This window comes from Solanum verrucosum, unplaced genomic scaffold (genome assembly GCF_900185275.1).
Source record: "Solanum verrucosum unplaced genomic scaffold, falcon-dt-bn FXZP01000100.1, whole genome shotgun sequence".
Taxonomy (NCBI): Eukaryota; Viridiplantae; Streptophyta; class Magnoliopsida; order Solanales; family Solanaceae; genus Solanum; species Solanum verrucosum.
The window spans coordinates 1,437,164-1,454,148 of record NW_026020254.1 but is presented as its reverse complement, the minus strand read 5'-3'; the positions used below and the strand labels follow the sequence as shown (position 1 = coordinate 1,454,148).

The window sequence follows — 16,985 nt, the reverse complement described above, 5'->3', positions numbered from 1 at the left end:
CAGAGGCGCGAGTGGTTACTGTGTCCTTATCCGGCCCCATATCCAAGAACCTTTGAAAGTTCAGTGAAGAACCCGTACATCTATTTCTAAATCTGACCGTTGATCACATATAGAATGAAATTAATGAGAAATTGAACGGCTGAGATGAAGAGAATAGCACCAAACACAAGGAATTTCAAATTAAATAAGGCATACAAGAGACCACAAAACTACCCAACTTATAATCATGACAAGAATCAATCAAATTGCTTAACAACAAGCTATTTTTCTCTCTCTTTCTCTCTATAAGGAAATTACCTTTTCCCTGTAATGCAGAATTTTGATAAAGATCCAAACTTTTGACCTTTTTTTGAAGATCATAAAGCCATTTTGGCCGGAATTTTGTTTAAATATGTCGTCAGGTTTCTCCGGCGAGTTTTACGGTGCCGGTGGGAGCAACAATGGAAGATCTACCATGAATAACAACTCACAAAGGCCTTATTCTTCACCACTATCGGGTATTTTGCCTGACCCGGTTACACAGATCGTTCATCAAGGGAGACCCAATTTGATGGGTAAGCGATCTCTTGCGGAGTTTCAACAACAACAACAATTGCAGTTTCTACAACTTCAACAGCAGCAGCAGCAGAAACAACAGCAGCAGCAGCAGATGATGCTACTTCAACAACAGCAGCAGCAGCAGCAGCAAGGACTTGGGTTTTATCTCCGTAACGTAAAACCCAGAAGTTATCAGCAGTCTTCTCCAATGTCTCCTCTTTCCCCTGTAGATTTTTCTGTTGCCGCTGCTGCTGCTTCTTCAATTTCATCTGAATTTTCTTCGAATTCAAATGTCTCTACGATGATGAACACGCGCCACGCTCTACCTGTTCACCAGCAATTCCGGTCACAGCCTGCTAATATTGGTGGGTTTTTATCTCCAGGTATTCAGAATTATTCTACAGGGGTTTCGTCTCTAAATCCGGTTCAAAACAGAGCAACCATCGGAGTACAGGAATTGTTGTCACAGGAATCGGATAAAAAGATGATGAATTGTCTTCAAGAGCTTGAGAAACAGCTCTTAGACGACAACGATGAAGAAGAAGGCGATACAGTTTCAGTCGTCACCAACAACGAGTGGTCGGAGACAATACAGAATCTGATTAGCCCCTGTCATAATCAGAACCAAAACCAAATTCAGAAACTGGCATCACTATCTCCATCCTCTTCGACTTCTTCGTGTGCTTCTTCAACAGAGTCTCCGTCAATATCTTGTCCCAAACAGTCTATAATAGAAGCAGCTACAGCAATAGCCGATGAGAAAAACGACGTCGCAGTGGAGATCCTCACGCGCCTATCACAAGTTGCCAATATCAGAGGTTCCTCTGACCAGCGGCTAACGGCGTACATGGTTGCCGCTTTACGGTCGCGCGTGAACCCCGTCGATTACCCACCGCCGGTGCTGGAGATGCGAAGCAGAGAGCATACAGATACTACTCATAATCTATACGAGGTATCTCCCTGTTTCAAGCTCGGTTTCATGGCTGCCAATCTAGCTATCCTTGAAGCTGTAGCTGACCACCCTTTCAACAAGCTTCACGTCATCGATTTCGACATCGGCCAAGGCGGACAGTACTTGCATTTACTGCATGCACTGGCTGCCAAGAAATCAAACAGCCCAGCCGTTTTAAAAATCACGGCTTTCACAGAACAAGCAGGCGGAGTTGACGAGAGACTCAATTCTATCAACGTGGAGCTTAACTCCGTCGCTAATCGGCTCGGGGTCTGCTTATATTTCAACGTAATGTCTTGTAAGGTAACCGATTTGAGCCGGGAAAACTTAGGCCTTGAACCTGATGATGCATTAGCAGTGAATTTCGCATTCAAATTATACAGATTACCCGACGAAAGCGTAACAACGGAGAATCTCCGTGACGAGCTTCTCCGTCGGGTAAAAGCGTTATCACCGAAGGTGGTAACGGTGGTGGAGCAAGAAATGAACGGCAACACCGCTCCATTTCTAGCGCGTGTGAATGAAGCGTGTGGTCATTACGGTGCAATATTCGACTCGCTGGATGCTACAGTGTCAAGAGACAACATGGACCGAGTCAGGATCGAAGAGGGACTGAGTCGGAAAATGTCTAATTCGGTAGCGTGCGAAGGGAGGGACCGCGTTGAAAGATGCGAGCTATTTGGGAAGTGGAGGGCCCGTATGAGCATGGCTGGGTTCGGGCCGAGGCCTGTTAGTCAAATCGTGGCGAATTCTTTGCGTTCAAAGCTTAATTCGGGTACACGTGGCAACCCGGGCTTTACCGTGAATGAACAAAGTGGAGGTATTTGCTTTGGTTGGATGGGACGAACTCTCACCGTCGCATCAGCTTGGCGTTAACTTTAGCATTATTTTCTAATCAAGAGAAAAATATTCTGATTATTATCTTATTAATATTAATCTTCAATTTGATTTGCTGTATTAAGGGGCTTTCTTTAATTTTGGTTATTATTATTATTATTGTTAATGAAAATTCAGATGATGTCCCTCATTCGAAAAAAAAAAGTCATGAATATTAATATTTAGATTCTCTTTTTGTAAATATATTTGTGTTAGTGCATGTATCGCTGTTGGATACATTTTATTTTTAGGCTATGGTGTTTGGCAGAATGCGGACTTGTGTTTGTATTAAACGAATGGCTTTGGATGTTGAAATTTTTTGGGTCCACCAATTAGATTATTTTCTAGGTACATATGGTTGGTCGTGTATTAATGAATTTGATTTTATGGTGCATCTTATTTGTTTACTTCTATATTTTTATTTTTTTTTATGGTTTCTCATTCGGTGTATGGAGTTCGTATTGGATCATCAATTAAATCTAGATCACGTATTGTAGGACTTATTTGAGTGTACGTGGCACTTTCAATATGATTTTCCTTATATTTCAGACTTCTATTTGGGGTGAAACAGTCTCATTATCGCACCACAATTTATGTTGATTTCTATATTGTGTTGTTGTTGTTGTTGTTGGTGTAACTTTTAACTAATTGAGCATTGAGGGAGGTTCACGTGTAAGAATTGTTTATCACATTAGCTAGTTGTCACCCAATATTTTTGCCAAAGGGGTTTGTTTCTCACATACGCATTGAATAATTAGGTGGAAATATACCAAATTAACAATTAAACAAAACCAGTTTCATGTGAACTAGTTTTGCTTCATCTTTCTCCTTAAGATTAATTGCACCTTAATTTTTAATTACTCTTACTTAAAACGGATTACTATAAAAAAAATTCAGGTGAGTATTATGATTAATGACTAACTAACTGACTAATTTTAGGATTCAACTCATGTAGGCTGATAATATTAGCGTATTAGTGACAATGTAAAAATATAATTTCCTTGAAAACAATTAAGACTTGAATTATTTTGTACATTGATAATGTAAACATGGGTATAAATTATAATATAATATTAATGTGGTTTATCATGTTGTGACATGTTATATGTTTAGGTTATTAGTATTTTTGGTTTCTCAAATTTATTTAGTTTTTATGGCATTTGACTAAACATATTTAATTTTTCATTAATTGAAAAAAAGTTATTTTTATTCCATTATTTGTGAATATATAGAAATTCACTATCTTTATCAATTGTTTCATTGTTAATTAGTCATGTGTTATGTTAATCTCGTACTCTTACTTCATTTTTAATAATCATATACTTTTAAAAAACTGTTCAAACATAACATATTTCCTTATGTAAAAAGGATGATGAATACGCACAATACATAATTGAAAATTAATTGTGCTTAATAGTGAAATAGGGGTATAGAGCCAATGTATAGTTTGTGGGTTCAATCAACGTCATAAGTTTTGATTTAAATTCTATATTTGTATTTAAAAATTTATTATATATATTCAAATTATTAACTTAAAATTCAATAACTATAAAGAACATAAATCTCAAAATAAGTAAAAGCAATCAGGAAAAAAGGTCCATGTTCTTTTACCACCTTAATAGTTAAGCTCAAGAAATGTGCATATGCTGGTTTACTTTTTTTCTTATTTATTTATGTTGGTGTATATATGGTTTATTTTGAGTTTTATTTATGTTCGTTTACCTTTTACCTTGTTGAAATTTCGAAGTCATAGCTTTAAAATTTGAGACGACAAGTGTTTACCACCTACGCAATCGTCTCGTCTTATATATGGAGTTTGAGTTGCATAGCTTATTTTTGTTTATTATTTGATAGATGTATAGAAATCTAGGGTTACGATCAAGGGTCGACCCACATGAAGTCCGCCCTATTAACCTTGTTTCGGAATATATATAAAGCATCCAATAAACAATTTTTTTGACTGATCCATTGGTTCTTGGGTAGGTGGTTAAGGCTCTTTTAGTGTTGTTGAACCCGAATTTGAATCTCACTGTGAACATATCTTTTTTATATTTTTGACTCAGTCACTTTCAGAGCACCCACAATCTTAGAATCCTACCTCTTAGTGGTTACGATTGGGGGAAAATCTAGGGAAGACAAGTTGTGATATGCAAGAAAAGAAAAGTATATATGGACTAATGGAATCCACGAGGCAAGGCAAAGAAAAAAATGTGTATGTGGTGAAACTATAAATCAATTATGGACACCACAGAGACAAAGTTAGGGTTGGGTTAAGTTGAGGAGGACATAACAACACTAAGGAGTGGGTCCTATACCCCATATTATGTTTTTTATTAAACAAATATATATTCACGACATATATAGGCTATAGCTCTGCCAAAATATGTCACAAATTAAATTATTGTAAACTTCCAACCAATACTGCCAAATTAAAGCCTAATTCCTTATTCCTTTAGCACAAACATGGAATAAGATATTAAGTAAACTTTTTATAGATGTAATCCGAAGAAGTATTAAGAAAAGTGACTAGAAAAGATATGATATATCTGTAAGTTATTAAGAATATGACTTTACATATGAGGATTTAGACATTCAGCATTAGAATAGAGGTTTAGTAGGTGGTCGCGTATTATCTATTTTCTTCTCAGTATTACTATTATTTTTACACTGATCTCCTATTATATACGTATATCTTAATATTCTTTGAATTTTATTATATATCACATGTTATTTTCTTTAATTCAGTTATCGTATTATTTATTGTTGATAGTATTCTTTTATTCATTATTTTCATCATAATTTCTTTAATATTTAATTTTTTTATTCCCATTTTGAAATGTTTTATTTGAACCTATGATCTATTGGAAACAATCTCTCTAACGACACAAGGTGAGAATAAAATATATACACACACCACACTCTTCAAACCTCATTTGTGAAAATATACTAAATATATTATTATTTTGTATGGTTATTCTTTCATTACTTTTCAATTAATTTGAGGAGAGATATATAAAAGGTACTATTTTTAACAATTAACCACTTAATTTTGTTACTAAGTAAAATTCTTTTTGGATGCGTCGAAATCCTTAACAATCTCCTATTATGAATTGGAGGGGAGTTATGTGTTTATTGCCACAAGATTCAAATAATATTTTGTTTAATTATACCAATTTTTAATTTTAAGACTTTTTTTTTTTTTTAAAAAAAAAAGCCTTACTTTTCAAATTTCGTGTATAATTAAGTTAAGATGCATAAAATAATACGAAGAATAATATATTTATGTATTTTTTTTGGTAGAGATATCAAATGGACAGATTAAAACGAGTTGAGTCAATAAATGTGTGGGTTATTGATCCATTCAAAAGCTATTGATGTTGAAATGCGTTAAAATGCACGTCATAATTCAACCCGCCTAATTTCTATTAATAACTAATTTTATTATTATTTTTTATAATTATTTAATACCTAATAAAATATTTTTTTTCTTTATTATGATTATATATAAATATCAAATTTGAAAAATATTTTAATAAAATTTTCTCATGAATGAATTGGACGATATTTCAATCCAACTTTTTGTAAGATAAAAATTAATTTAACTAAAGAATAAATAGATCAATAAGTCGCCCAAACTTAAACCACTTTTACGAATTGAATTTGATTTTGTTACCTCTAATTTTTCATTAGCTCGATGGTATATGAACCAAATCCGGCCTATCGACCAGCACGACTGCACGAGGAATAAGAGCAATGTAGGGACCAATATGACCTCATTGAGGAATGAAATCTGAAAATACTGAGTAGTACCTTTTCCAGAAAATTTACAGTCAAATATTTTAGGTAATTTAATTTATAAAATACGTACTCCTATATAATATATAAAAAATAGTATATATACGTTATACTACAGTTTAGCATATATATAGTGATATAGTGTATATTTATACCTTTTTATTAATTAAAGGGAAAAAGGATAAATATCCCTCGAACTATCGTAAATGGTATGCAAATACCATCCGTCATACTTTTGGAATATTGGTGCCCCTGCCGTCCAAAAACTAAAGCATATATACCCTTTATACTAACGGACATACACGTGTCATAATCTTATCCACCATTCCGATATTTATCGACGGATAAGATTGCGCCACGTGTCCCTATTTAGTCTTCCGTTAGAGTGAAGGGCATATATGCTCTAATTTTTGGACGGCAGAGGGACCGATGTCCCAAAAGTATGACGAAAGGTATTTGCATACCATTTACGATAATTCGGGGGTATATTTATCCTTTTTCTCTTAATTAAATGATCGAATGGTATATATTTGCAACTATTCATATCTCTTTTTCCTAGTAGCAGATTTTTAGAATAAAACTTAAAAATTTTAAAACTTGTGACATCAAAAGCAATTTTTGAATCATTTTTGTTGGTATACGCAATTTTTGAATCAAAAGCAATTTTCTAATCATTTTTTAATTTTTTTTTTGTCTATACGCAAAAGAGTAATTATTTTTTGAGGAAGGAATCCCAATATTTGCATGTTGCACTGACACTGAATCTAATCTTTATGTTGTTTTAATATTGAACATATTATATTTTTTAAACTATAAATTCAAATTTTATATTTAAGTGAAATCATAGTAGTTGCATATCTTTCTTGTTCGGTGTTGAACCTAGCAAACCTAGCAAATAGTGGTGTTTTTTCGATCGATTCGGTCTGTTTGTTATGTTTTATTATTGATTATTGATTTGTAAACATGTTAAATTGATAATCGAACCAATATAAAATTACAAAATAGTTTTAAAATCGTTATTTCAATAACTCAATACAGATGAATTATTTTATTTTTTCTGATTCGATTTATCGATTAAACTGAAATTTGATGACCCCAACTAGCTAATATGACTGCATTACGTCCTTGTTTGTTCATTTACACAACTTGTACAAATTATGAAGATACATAATTTCCCTTTCAGATGTCACAATAATTCCTGCTGAAATTAAATGCATCTATCGTGATAGTTTTAAAAACAATTTTAAAAAAAACATCATCAGATTAGATTTACTATGATTTATGTAATGTTAATTTCCTTTCAAATGATAATACACAAACTAATAGTGGCAGCACTCTCTTTTTCTTCTTCTTTTTGAACTTCGAGCGTTAAAGCTTTGTGTTTGAAATCATGATTTAAAATCACTAATTTGAAAATCAAAATTTCATTTCACATATCGTAATGCAAATTAAGTAGCAAGAATTAAAAAGAACAGCAGTACAATTTGCAGGCCATAAAGTAAATATTGATTAAGAAAAATATATAAAAATAAAAAATAAAAATGAAGGTCCCCACTTAATTAAATTCCAATATTCCCCACCCACCCATGGTGGATATATAATAGTGATATCATCATCAGCAGTTCAGCACAGAGAGATTATATACTTTAGTAGTACTAAATAAATAAATATCATAAATGCGTTATAATGTATTTATTTTTATTTTTTCTGATAGATTTGGGAGGCAGATAATAAAGTAGAGACTCGGAAGTACAAAATGGAAATGAGAAATAAATGATATCGGTCATAATGTCTTTTTTATTTTCATCAAATGTTCAGAGCTCGCATTAAAGTTTCGATTAAATCAAAATTGCATTTGCAGGTTTCATTTAGGAGTAACACTCTTAATAAAATTTTCTCCATATAAAAAATTCAAACTCAAAATCTCTTATTAAAGATGAATCAAATCATATCAGTGTACCAAAAATCATATTGGTATCTGTCATAATGTCTGATAGGAAGAGAAATAATATGATACGTAAATAGCTTTTAAGATAAAATTCAATGACCCAATACTTTTTTTTATTTATATTCATTCACATTTATTCATCAAGCATCAAATTAAATGAATCTTGATTAATATTATAAAATGTCTTTTTTTAATTGTGTAAATATAAAAAATATAATTTTATATAATTTTTCAGTATCTAAATTTTAAATATTAAATTTCAAAAAATAATTAAGTTGACACCTGCAAAGTAAAACACGACAGGTAAGATATAAATATTGATTTAGTTTCATATAAAAAAAAATTCATTTCCTTTCAGTGATACTTAAGGGAAGGGGATAAATTAAAATCTATTGACTACTTTCAAAATGAATAAAAAAAATATTTTCAAATTTCGTATCTGTAAGATCATAAAATTGAAAAACTAAATACTGTATCTGTAAGTGACTAAAAAATCAATTCTCCTGTGGCATAATGGTAGAACTAGTTAATCATATTTTGGCAAAGCTTGAATAATTTTTTATTTATAAAAAATTGTTTAGCAACTATACAGTAAAATTAAAATTGAGTGATTCTTTATGAAATAAACTAAGAATGTATTTAGGAAAATAAATTACATCAATACTAATAACAAGTTAGAAATAGACACCTCTTCATCAACGTGTCTGCATCATGCTGCAGATATTTTTGAAAATGCGAAGTGTATGCTTTAAAGGTACTTTTCATATGTTTTTTCGTTAACCACGTCAAATATTAAAACACCATTAAATATTTGTTAAATAAATAAAATATGTTTTTCTTACCTAACTAAAATAATATATCACATAAATTGAAGCGGAAAAAAAAAAGACAGCCATTTTTTAAATGATTTGTTTGAATGTGCTGGCGCGGGGCTTTGCATCTAGGTACCTTAAAATTGGTTCATCATTTAACTTAATTAGGTATGTTAACTCAAATATTAAACACACTGGATAGATAATTATTGTTGTCGCAAATTGAACCTTTTGTTTAATTAAAGCAGATTTAATTGAACTTTTTGTATTTTCATCTTAATTATACATTTTCTGCTTTTCCTACATCACTGAATTAAAGAGATACTACTGAATATATATAACCATTCGTTATTCGAGACTTACTAATTCAATTAATTCAAATTTTCATCGTATAAAAATTCATCAAAAAAAGAAGGAAAAAATGACAAATATAACCCCGAACTATTGTAAGTGGTGTGCAGATACCCTCAGTCATACTTTTGGGACATTAATGGCCCTGCCGTCCAAAAACTAGAGCATATATACCATTTATACTAATGGACATACACATGTCACAATCTTATCAACCGATCCGACATTTATTAAATATCGGATCGATGGATAAGATTGCGACACATGTCCCTATTTAGTCTTTCGTTAGAGTGAAGGACATATATGCTCTAGTTTTTGGATGACATGGGACACCAATGTCCCAAAAGTATGACGAAGGGTGTCTACATACCATTTACGATAGTTCTGAGGTGTATTTGTCCCTTTTTCCAAAAAAGAATTTCCTATAAAAAAATGTTTTTATTTTCAAAATTGAACCTATTCATTTTGCGATAATTCATATGATAGGGTGGCAACGGAACCGGGAGGTTCCGGTTCCGGTTCCGGTCCGTTCCGGTCCGTTACCGGTTCCGTCTCGGTTCCGGATAGTGCCGGTTAATTCCGGACTTGTTCCGGTCCGGGAGGGGTAACGGGACGGAAACCGGGATTTTACCGGTCCGTCCCGGTCCGGTCCGGTTCCGGTCCGGTTCGGAACTTTTTTTTTTTTTTTTTTTTAAATCTGAAAATTTAAAAAATAGCCGTTGAGAGCCGTTGGGCAACGGGTTTTGGGCCCCACCAACGGCTCTTTCACCCCATAACCCCCCATTTACACCTCCCTACCCCCCAAACTTTTTTTAATACCCCAAACTTCTTAAAACTACATTTTCAACCTTTTTTTTAACTATAAATTCCCCTAATCTTTCATTCTTTTCACTCACAAAAATATCTTATAATCTCTCTACTCTCTAGTCTCTACTCTCTAAATTCTCTTATTCTCGACTTCTCGTTAAAATTACGAATTTGAACTTTGGAAATTGGAGCTTCAAAATTCAACTTTCAATTTTCGCCTTCCGGTCATACACGTCTACTTTTTTAAGTAGACGTTTGGTACATTCGTTCCAACTCACTTTTCATTTAGTTATTTATTTGTTTACATTTAATTATTTATTTTGTGAGTAATTAATCTCTAGTCTCTACTTATTTAGTTGTTTATTTGTTTAAAACTTTGCTAATCATTTTCGTATTATATATAATTTGCTCACTTTTTATATTTTGAATATGGATTTTGGAAAAAACATTATTGAAAAGGGTAAAACAACCATAGTTAATTCGTTCACTAATTTATCTAGCTCAAAATCCAAGAAAAATAAAAAAACCGGTAGTACTTCTCAATCTAAAACTAAAAAAACTTCTCAATTAAGAATAAATACGGATGATTATACGCATGTTGATGAAACTGTTTTTAATATTGATAGTAATAGTGGATTAGATCCTTATCATGAACATTTACAAAGAAGATTTGGTAATTTTGAAGAGGAATTACCTGAAGATGATGAACATGATGTTAATGATTATGTTGATAGTTTTGATAATAATGTTGATGAATATGATGATGATGAAACTGAGCCACCGTCGGCTACTAGTCCCCCTCCCAATCCCTCTTCCCCGGCTCCCGCTCCCTTTCGTTGTCCTGCTCCCATTCCCCCCGTGCATCCTAGGACTAAGGTAGAACGCGCTAAAAAATCAGTTGTGTGGCAATTTATGACTCAGAATGAAGATAAAACACAAGCTATTTGTAATAAATGTAAACATAGAATGAATCATAAAACTGTAGGAAAACAGGGTGGGACGGGACATTTGAGTAATCATTTAATGTCATTTTGTAAAAATGAATTTTTGCATGCTAAAGCTGTAGCCGAAGCTAAAAAAAATGGTACCACCCTTCCTGAAAATGTAGGAGTAGATGGCTCTAATATGGTCCAAACACAATTAAATCCTTCTAATGTTTCTGGTTCTAGTATACAACGGTCATATAGTAGAGAAAAAGATCTTGAAGAATTAGCTAAAATGATTGTTGTTATGGGTTTGCCATTTAGTTTTGCTGAAAATCCCGGTTTTATTCATTATATTCAAATTGTGTATAATCCACATTTTAAAGGTTTTACTAGAAATACAATTAAAAAGGCTATCTTTGATTATCAAGCTCAACATTTTCAATATCTTCGTTGTTTATTTTATTATAACAATTGTAAAATAGCTATTACTTCTGATATGGGCCATAGTGTAAATGGTAATGATTATTTCACAATTACTGCGCATTGGATTGATGAAAATTGGACTTTGCAAAAAAGAATTTTAGGTTATAAATGTTGTGAAATGCATAAAACCGGTAGTTATATAGCTCAAACAATTATAGATGTTTTGCAAAACTATGGAATTTGTGATAAAATAAGTAGTGTCACATTAGATAATGCTTCTAATAATAGTAATGCTGTTGAAATACTAAAACCGTCTCTTTGCCCTATTTATATTGATGGTTTTCATATTAGGTGTGCTGCACACATATATAATTTGATTGTTAGAGATGGTATAACAATATATGACGATGGTTGCACAAAAGTTGAAACTGCATGTCATTTTATTTTTAAATGTCAAGTTAAGTCTAGACGTAGAGATTTTGAAAATCGTTGTCGTGAATTTAATCTTCCACCTAGAAAAATTCAAAAATCAGTGTGTACAAGATGGAATTCTTTATTTGAAATGCTTGAAGTTGCTTATGAATATAGGAAACCTTTACAAATGGTTTGGAATGCTCATAATTCAAATATGACATATAGACTTGATGATAATGATTGGAATGACATAAAAGAACTTATAGAATTCTTAAAAGTTTTTTATTTAACTACAAAAAAAATATCTGCACTTTATTATCCAACTATTTGCTCTGTTTTACCTAATATTTGTGCTATTTCTAATAAATTTTATAAATTTAAAAATAAACCAAGATTTGAACAATCTGTTAAGAAAATGATTGAAAAATTTAAAAAATATTTTATTCCTATTCCTCAAATTTATTTAACTGCTTGTTTGTTAAACCCACATTACAAAGATGAAGGTGCAGCACGAATGGTTGATAAAATATATTTTAATTTGGGTATTGATAGTGAAGATGATGAAACACCTAGTTGTCAAGATGTTAAAGATAGTATAAAAATTGAAGCTAGAAAATTGTACGACTTGTATAATAATTCTAATATAAGGAATGTAGTACATAACGAAGAGCCTCAAAGTTCTAGGAGTAGATATAATAATGAAGATGAAATTGATGATATGATAGATTGTATTATTGAACTTTCTCATAATGATAGAAATGATTTTGATGCATATATTAATCAAAATACAGAACCTACTACTATTGATCTTCTAGAATGGTGGAGCAATCGCGGCAAAGGATTTCCAAAACTACAACCGGTTGCTCGAGATGTGTTAGCTATTCAAGCATCTTCAGTAGCTTCGGAAGGCGCTTTTAGTGCAGCAAGATTTCAAATTGGAGAGCATAGATATTCATTAGCAGCAGATAGCTTGGAGATATCCGTACTATTTAGAGATTGGATTAATGGCGAGAGAAGGAGTTATGGTCGTCCACCTCTACCGACCAAATTTGAAAATGACGTTGATGAAATAATGCTAGATTTTAGTGATGACGGCATTGATGCAATGGAAGAACTAGCTAATCAACCAATTCCAGAGCATGTTACTAGAGAAATGTTAAATGATTTAAAAAAAGATTTCCTTGGTAGCATGAACTATTAAATTTAAATGTCTATTAGTATGAGTATAATAATTCGAGGTCTAATTCAAACAGAACCCTTCCTAGAAGGTGGCTGTGTAGATTAGTTTTTTAATACTCTACTAATATTTTGTAACTCAACTTGTACTATTTAATTAATATTAATAAAAGTATAGGCTATTCGCCTTAATTTTTTTTTATTATTGTCTTCAAAAGTTTAAATTTAACTTTTAATGTGTGAAATTTAAACTTTTATAGTTTTAAAGTTTTAAATTTTCAAATTTTTAAAGTGTGAAATTTAAACTTTTATAGTTTTAAAGTTTGAATTTAAATTTTCAAACTTTTAAAATTTAAACTTTAAAGTGTGAAATTTAAATTTTTATAATTTTATAGTTTTAAAGTTTATAATTCAAATTTAAAATTTCTAACTTTTAAAGTGTGAATTGTGAAATTTAAACTTTTTATAGTTTTAAAGTTTGAAATTTGAATTTAAATTTTCAAACTTTTAAAGGGTGAAATTTAAACTTTTATAGTTTTAAAGTTTGTATTTAAAACTTTAAAAGTATAAATTTTTAAGTGTAATATTCCTAATTTTTTAATTTTAATAAAAAAATATAATTTATAACGGTTGGACCCGGTTTCCGGTCCGGTCCGGTCCGGTCCGTTACCGGTCCGGGACGGGTTCGGGTATTTTTTTCCGAAATTACCGGTTCCGGTTCGGTTCCGGCCCGTGGTGCCCGGTTCCGTTCCGGTTCCGGAACGTCCCGGTCCGGTAGTTCCGTTATCGGTTCCGTTGCCACCCTTATGATATATCAAACATAAAAATCATATATGTATGTGTAGACATTGAAATTTTGTGGACTCTACAAGACGTGTTCAATTCGAATTGAGACTCTAGAAGGTGTGTTCAGTTTCAATTAGAATTTTTAGAGGCTACTCAACCCTAAACCCTAATTCATGTCTATATAAAGGGTACTAAATTCCCTTAAAAGACATCTCAAAATATCCCATAAAACTCTAGGGTATTTTTAAAGATCAAGATCTCGAATATTCCACAAAAGTCATGGAATATTCATATAGAGGTCAAATCTAAATCATCCTAGTTCGAGAAATACGCCACTAACGACTCTCGAATCATGGATAAATCTCATGAGAGTAGAATCAAGGGAGGAACAGAATTGTACCCGCAATCTTAATGAATAAAATTATGTTTCTTCATTTTTTTTTTGTGATTGTAATTTATTTTCTGTCAGTTAAATTTTTTTTATTGCAAACAAATTGGCACGCCCAGTGGGACCAAATCTGCCCTTCATCTCTTCTCTCATAAATCAAGTCTGAAAATCTGAAGCTGCAAAGGTGGAAGAATGAGTACTTCAAGCCTTGTCTTTGAGTTTCATCGAGTCTACACTCCGACAAGCTTTGAAGCAGGGGACATTTGTAGACATTGAAATTTTGTGGACTCTACAAGACTTGTTCAATTCGAATTGAGACTCTAAAAGGTGTGTTCAATTTCAATTAGAATTCTTGAAGGCTACTCAACCCTAAACCCTAGTTCATGTCTATATAAAGGGTACTAAATTCCCTTAAAAGACATCTCAAAATATCCCATAAAACTCTAGGGAATTTTTAAAGATCAAGATCTCGAATATTCCACAAAGGTCATGGAATATTCATATAGAGGTCAAATCTAAATCATCCTAGTTTGAGAAATACGCCACTAACGGCCCTCGAATCATGGATAAATCTTAGGAGAGCAGAATCAAGAGAGGAACAAAATTGTACCCGCAATCTTGATGAATAAAATTATGTTTCTTCATTTTTTTTGTGATTGTAATTTATTTCCTGTCACTTAAAATTTTTTTGTTGCAAACAGTATGCTATAGTTATAGTTTGTATAATTGCGCTACATACCAAACTTTATGTTTGTTATGGCTATTGATCTGTATATATCGATATACATATACATAAAACATATGTATTTGGGTCTATTTGTATATTTCGGTATACAAATGATTCCTGCATTTGTGTATTTCGGTATACAAATGGGTCCTGCATTTGTATATTTCGATCTATTTGTATATTTCAGTATACAAATGGGTCCTGCATTTGTATATTTCGGTATACAAATGGGTCATGCATTTGTATATTTCGGTCTATTTGTATATTTTGGTATACAAATGGGATGACAAAAAAATGAAATGTTTGCTGTGAATTACAAATAAAAGAAATTATAGCTATAGTATTTAATTTGAATTAATAATTTGCTATTTTATACAATTTTCCCTTATTTGAATGTAATTTCAACCTCAAAAACAGGAGAAAAAACATATTTTGGGAATAAGAAAGTGTAGTTCACTTTAGGTGGTCAAAAAGTTAGGTTTTATACCATCATGATTAGTTTTTCAAAAACTCTTTTCTACTCGCGTGTATTATATTCAAAGTGTGATATAGTAAAATTACCCTTATGTTTATAGTTTATTAAGAAGTATACAAAGTCAATAGTAGACAAGTGTTATTAGACATAATGTGGATAACTAATTTTGGAATCCATATTGGAGCTCCGATTAAATCCAAATCGTGCATTGTAGGGTCCATTCGGGAATGGCGCTTCCAACATGATTTTTTACATACTCAATACTTGAACCCGAGACCTTTGATTATGGGTGAAACAATCTTACTACTACATCACAACCCATATTGATGATGCCCGAGTTATTTATGATAAACCTAATGTTCTATTACTGATCAAATAGTCTTCCTAGCATTAACTTGTATAACAGCTTTTAAAATTCAAACCTACCTTCCACTCAACATCGCGGATATCGAAACAATAAGATAAAATTGCAGATTTGTTTTTAAAATTTTGTCTTTTGATAATCAAATTTATGTCTAACTAAACATAAATGCTTTAAAAACTATGGTCTACATAAGTTATTGAATATTATAATATAAAAATATAAACTTATGTCCCGTAAAAAAATTACAGTTTTTATTATGAAAGAAAAAGTTGAAAATTAATATAAAATCTCACTAGTTTAATGTCTAATTACATGTCTTCTCCAAAGAATTGAAATTATCCTTCGTGCTAAATTTCAGTCACCACACATGTATCTGGCGCTAGGGGTGGGGATGGTATGGTATATATCGAAATACTATACCATATCAAAATTTTGAATACCGTAATTTTGGTATTATGGTATTTGGTGTGGTATATGGTATACATTTTAATTTTTTTTTGGAATTCGGTATTTAGAAATAACATAACGAAATACCGAATACCATTCCGGAGTATATAGTTACATAAATAACAGAATTAAAATACTAACAAATATGCAACCTTGTATTAGTATAAACTAAATGTAGAAGTTAAAATTTTGACTACTCTATTTTGATTAAAATGTATTTGAATTGTATAATTGATTAACAAAAGGAGATATTTCTAGTTTATTTTGCATATATATTTCTACATGTGTAATGTGTTAGTATGATACAATTAAAAACTATTTTTAGTTGTCGAAATCATAATACTCTATTATACGAGTATATATTAGTCGAAGTTGAACAATTATGGTTACCGATTTTACCATACCGTAGAATACCAAAACCAAACTTCAATTTATCGAACCATACCAAATTAAATTTGTATGGTAATGATATAATATATAAAAACCGATAACCAAAATTACAATATCGAAACTTTCAAATACCATACCATGCCCACCCTTATCTGGCGCAATCAAATACTTGTATCTCGAATACATAGAGATAAAATTAGGTGTAATTTACTCTATTTTTATTTTATCCAAGTGTATTTGCATGTATCAGAGATACATTGACTCTTTCGCACATCTTTCTCCTTCTCTCGTTTGCCTCTCTTCCTATGTATCTGTATTTCAGAATGTATTTGATATTACACATACATGTATTTAGTGTGATTCACATGTATTTGAGATGTATTGATTGTCT

At 31.6% G+C, this 16,985-nt stretch overlaps 1 protein-coding gene across 1 annotated transcript; it reads left to right on the top strand.

Annotated features, from left to right (window-relative positions):
- The first annotated feature begins 232 nt into the window (after positions 1-232).
- LOC125833198 (scarecrow-like protein 8) lies at positions 233-2,675 on the top strand. Its single transcript, XM_049512341.1, has one exon. The coding sequence runs from the start codon at positions 392-394 to the stop codon at positions 2,363-2,365; it is 1,974 nt and encodes a 657-aa protein (XP_049368298.1). The 5' UTR covers positions 233-391; the 3' UTR covers positions 2,366-2,675.
- The last annotated feature ends 14,310 nt before the right edge of the window (positions 2,676-16,985 follow it).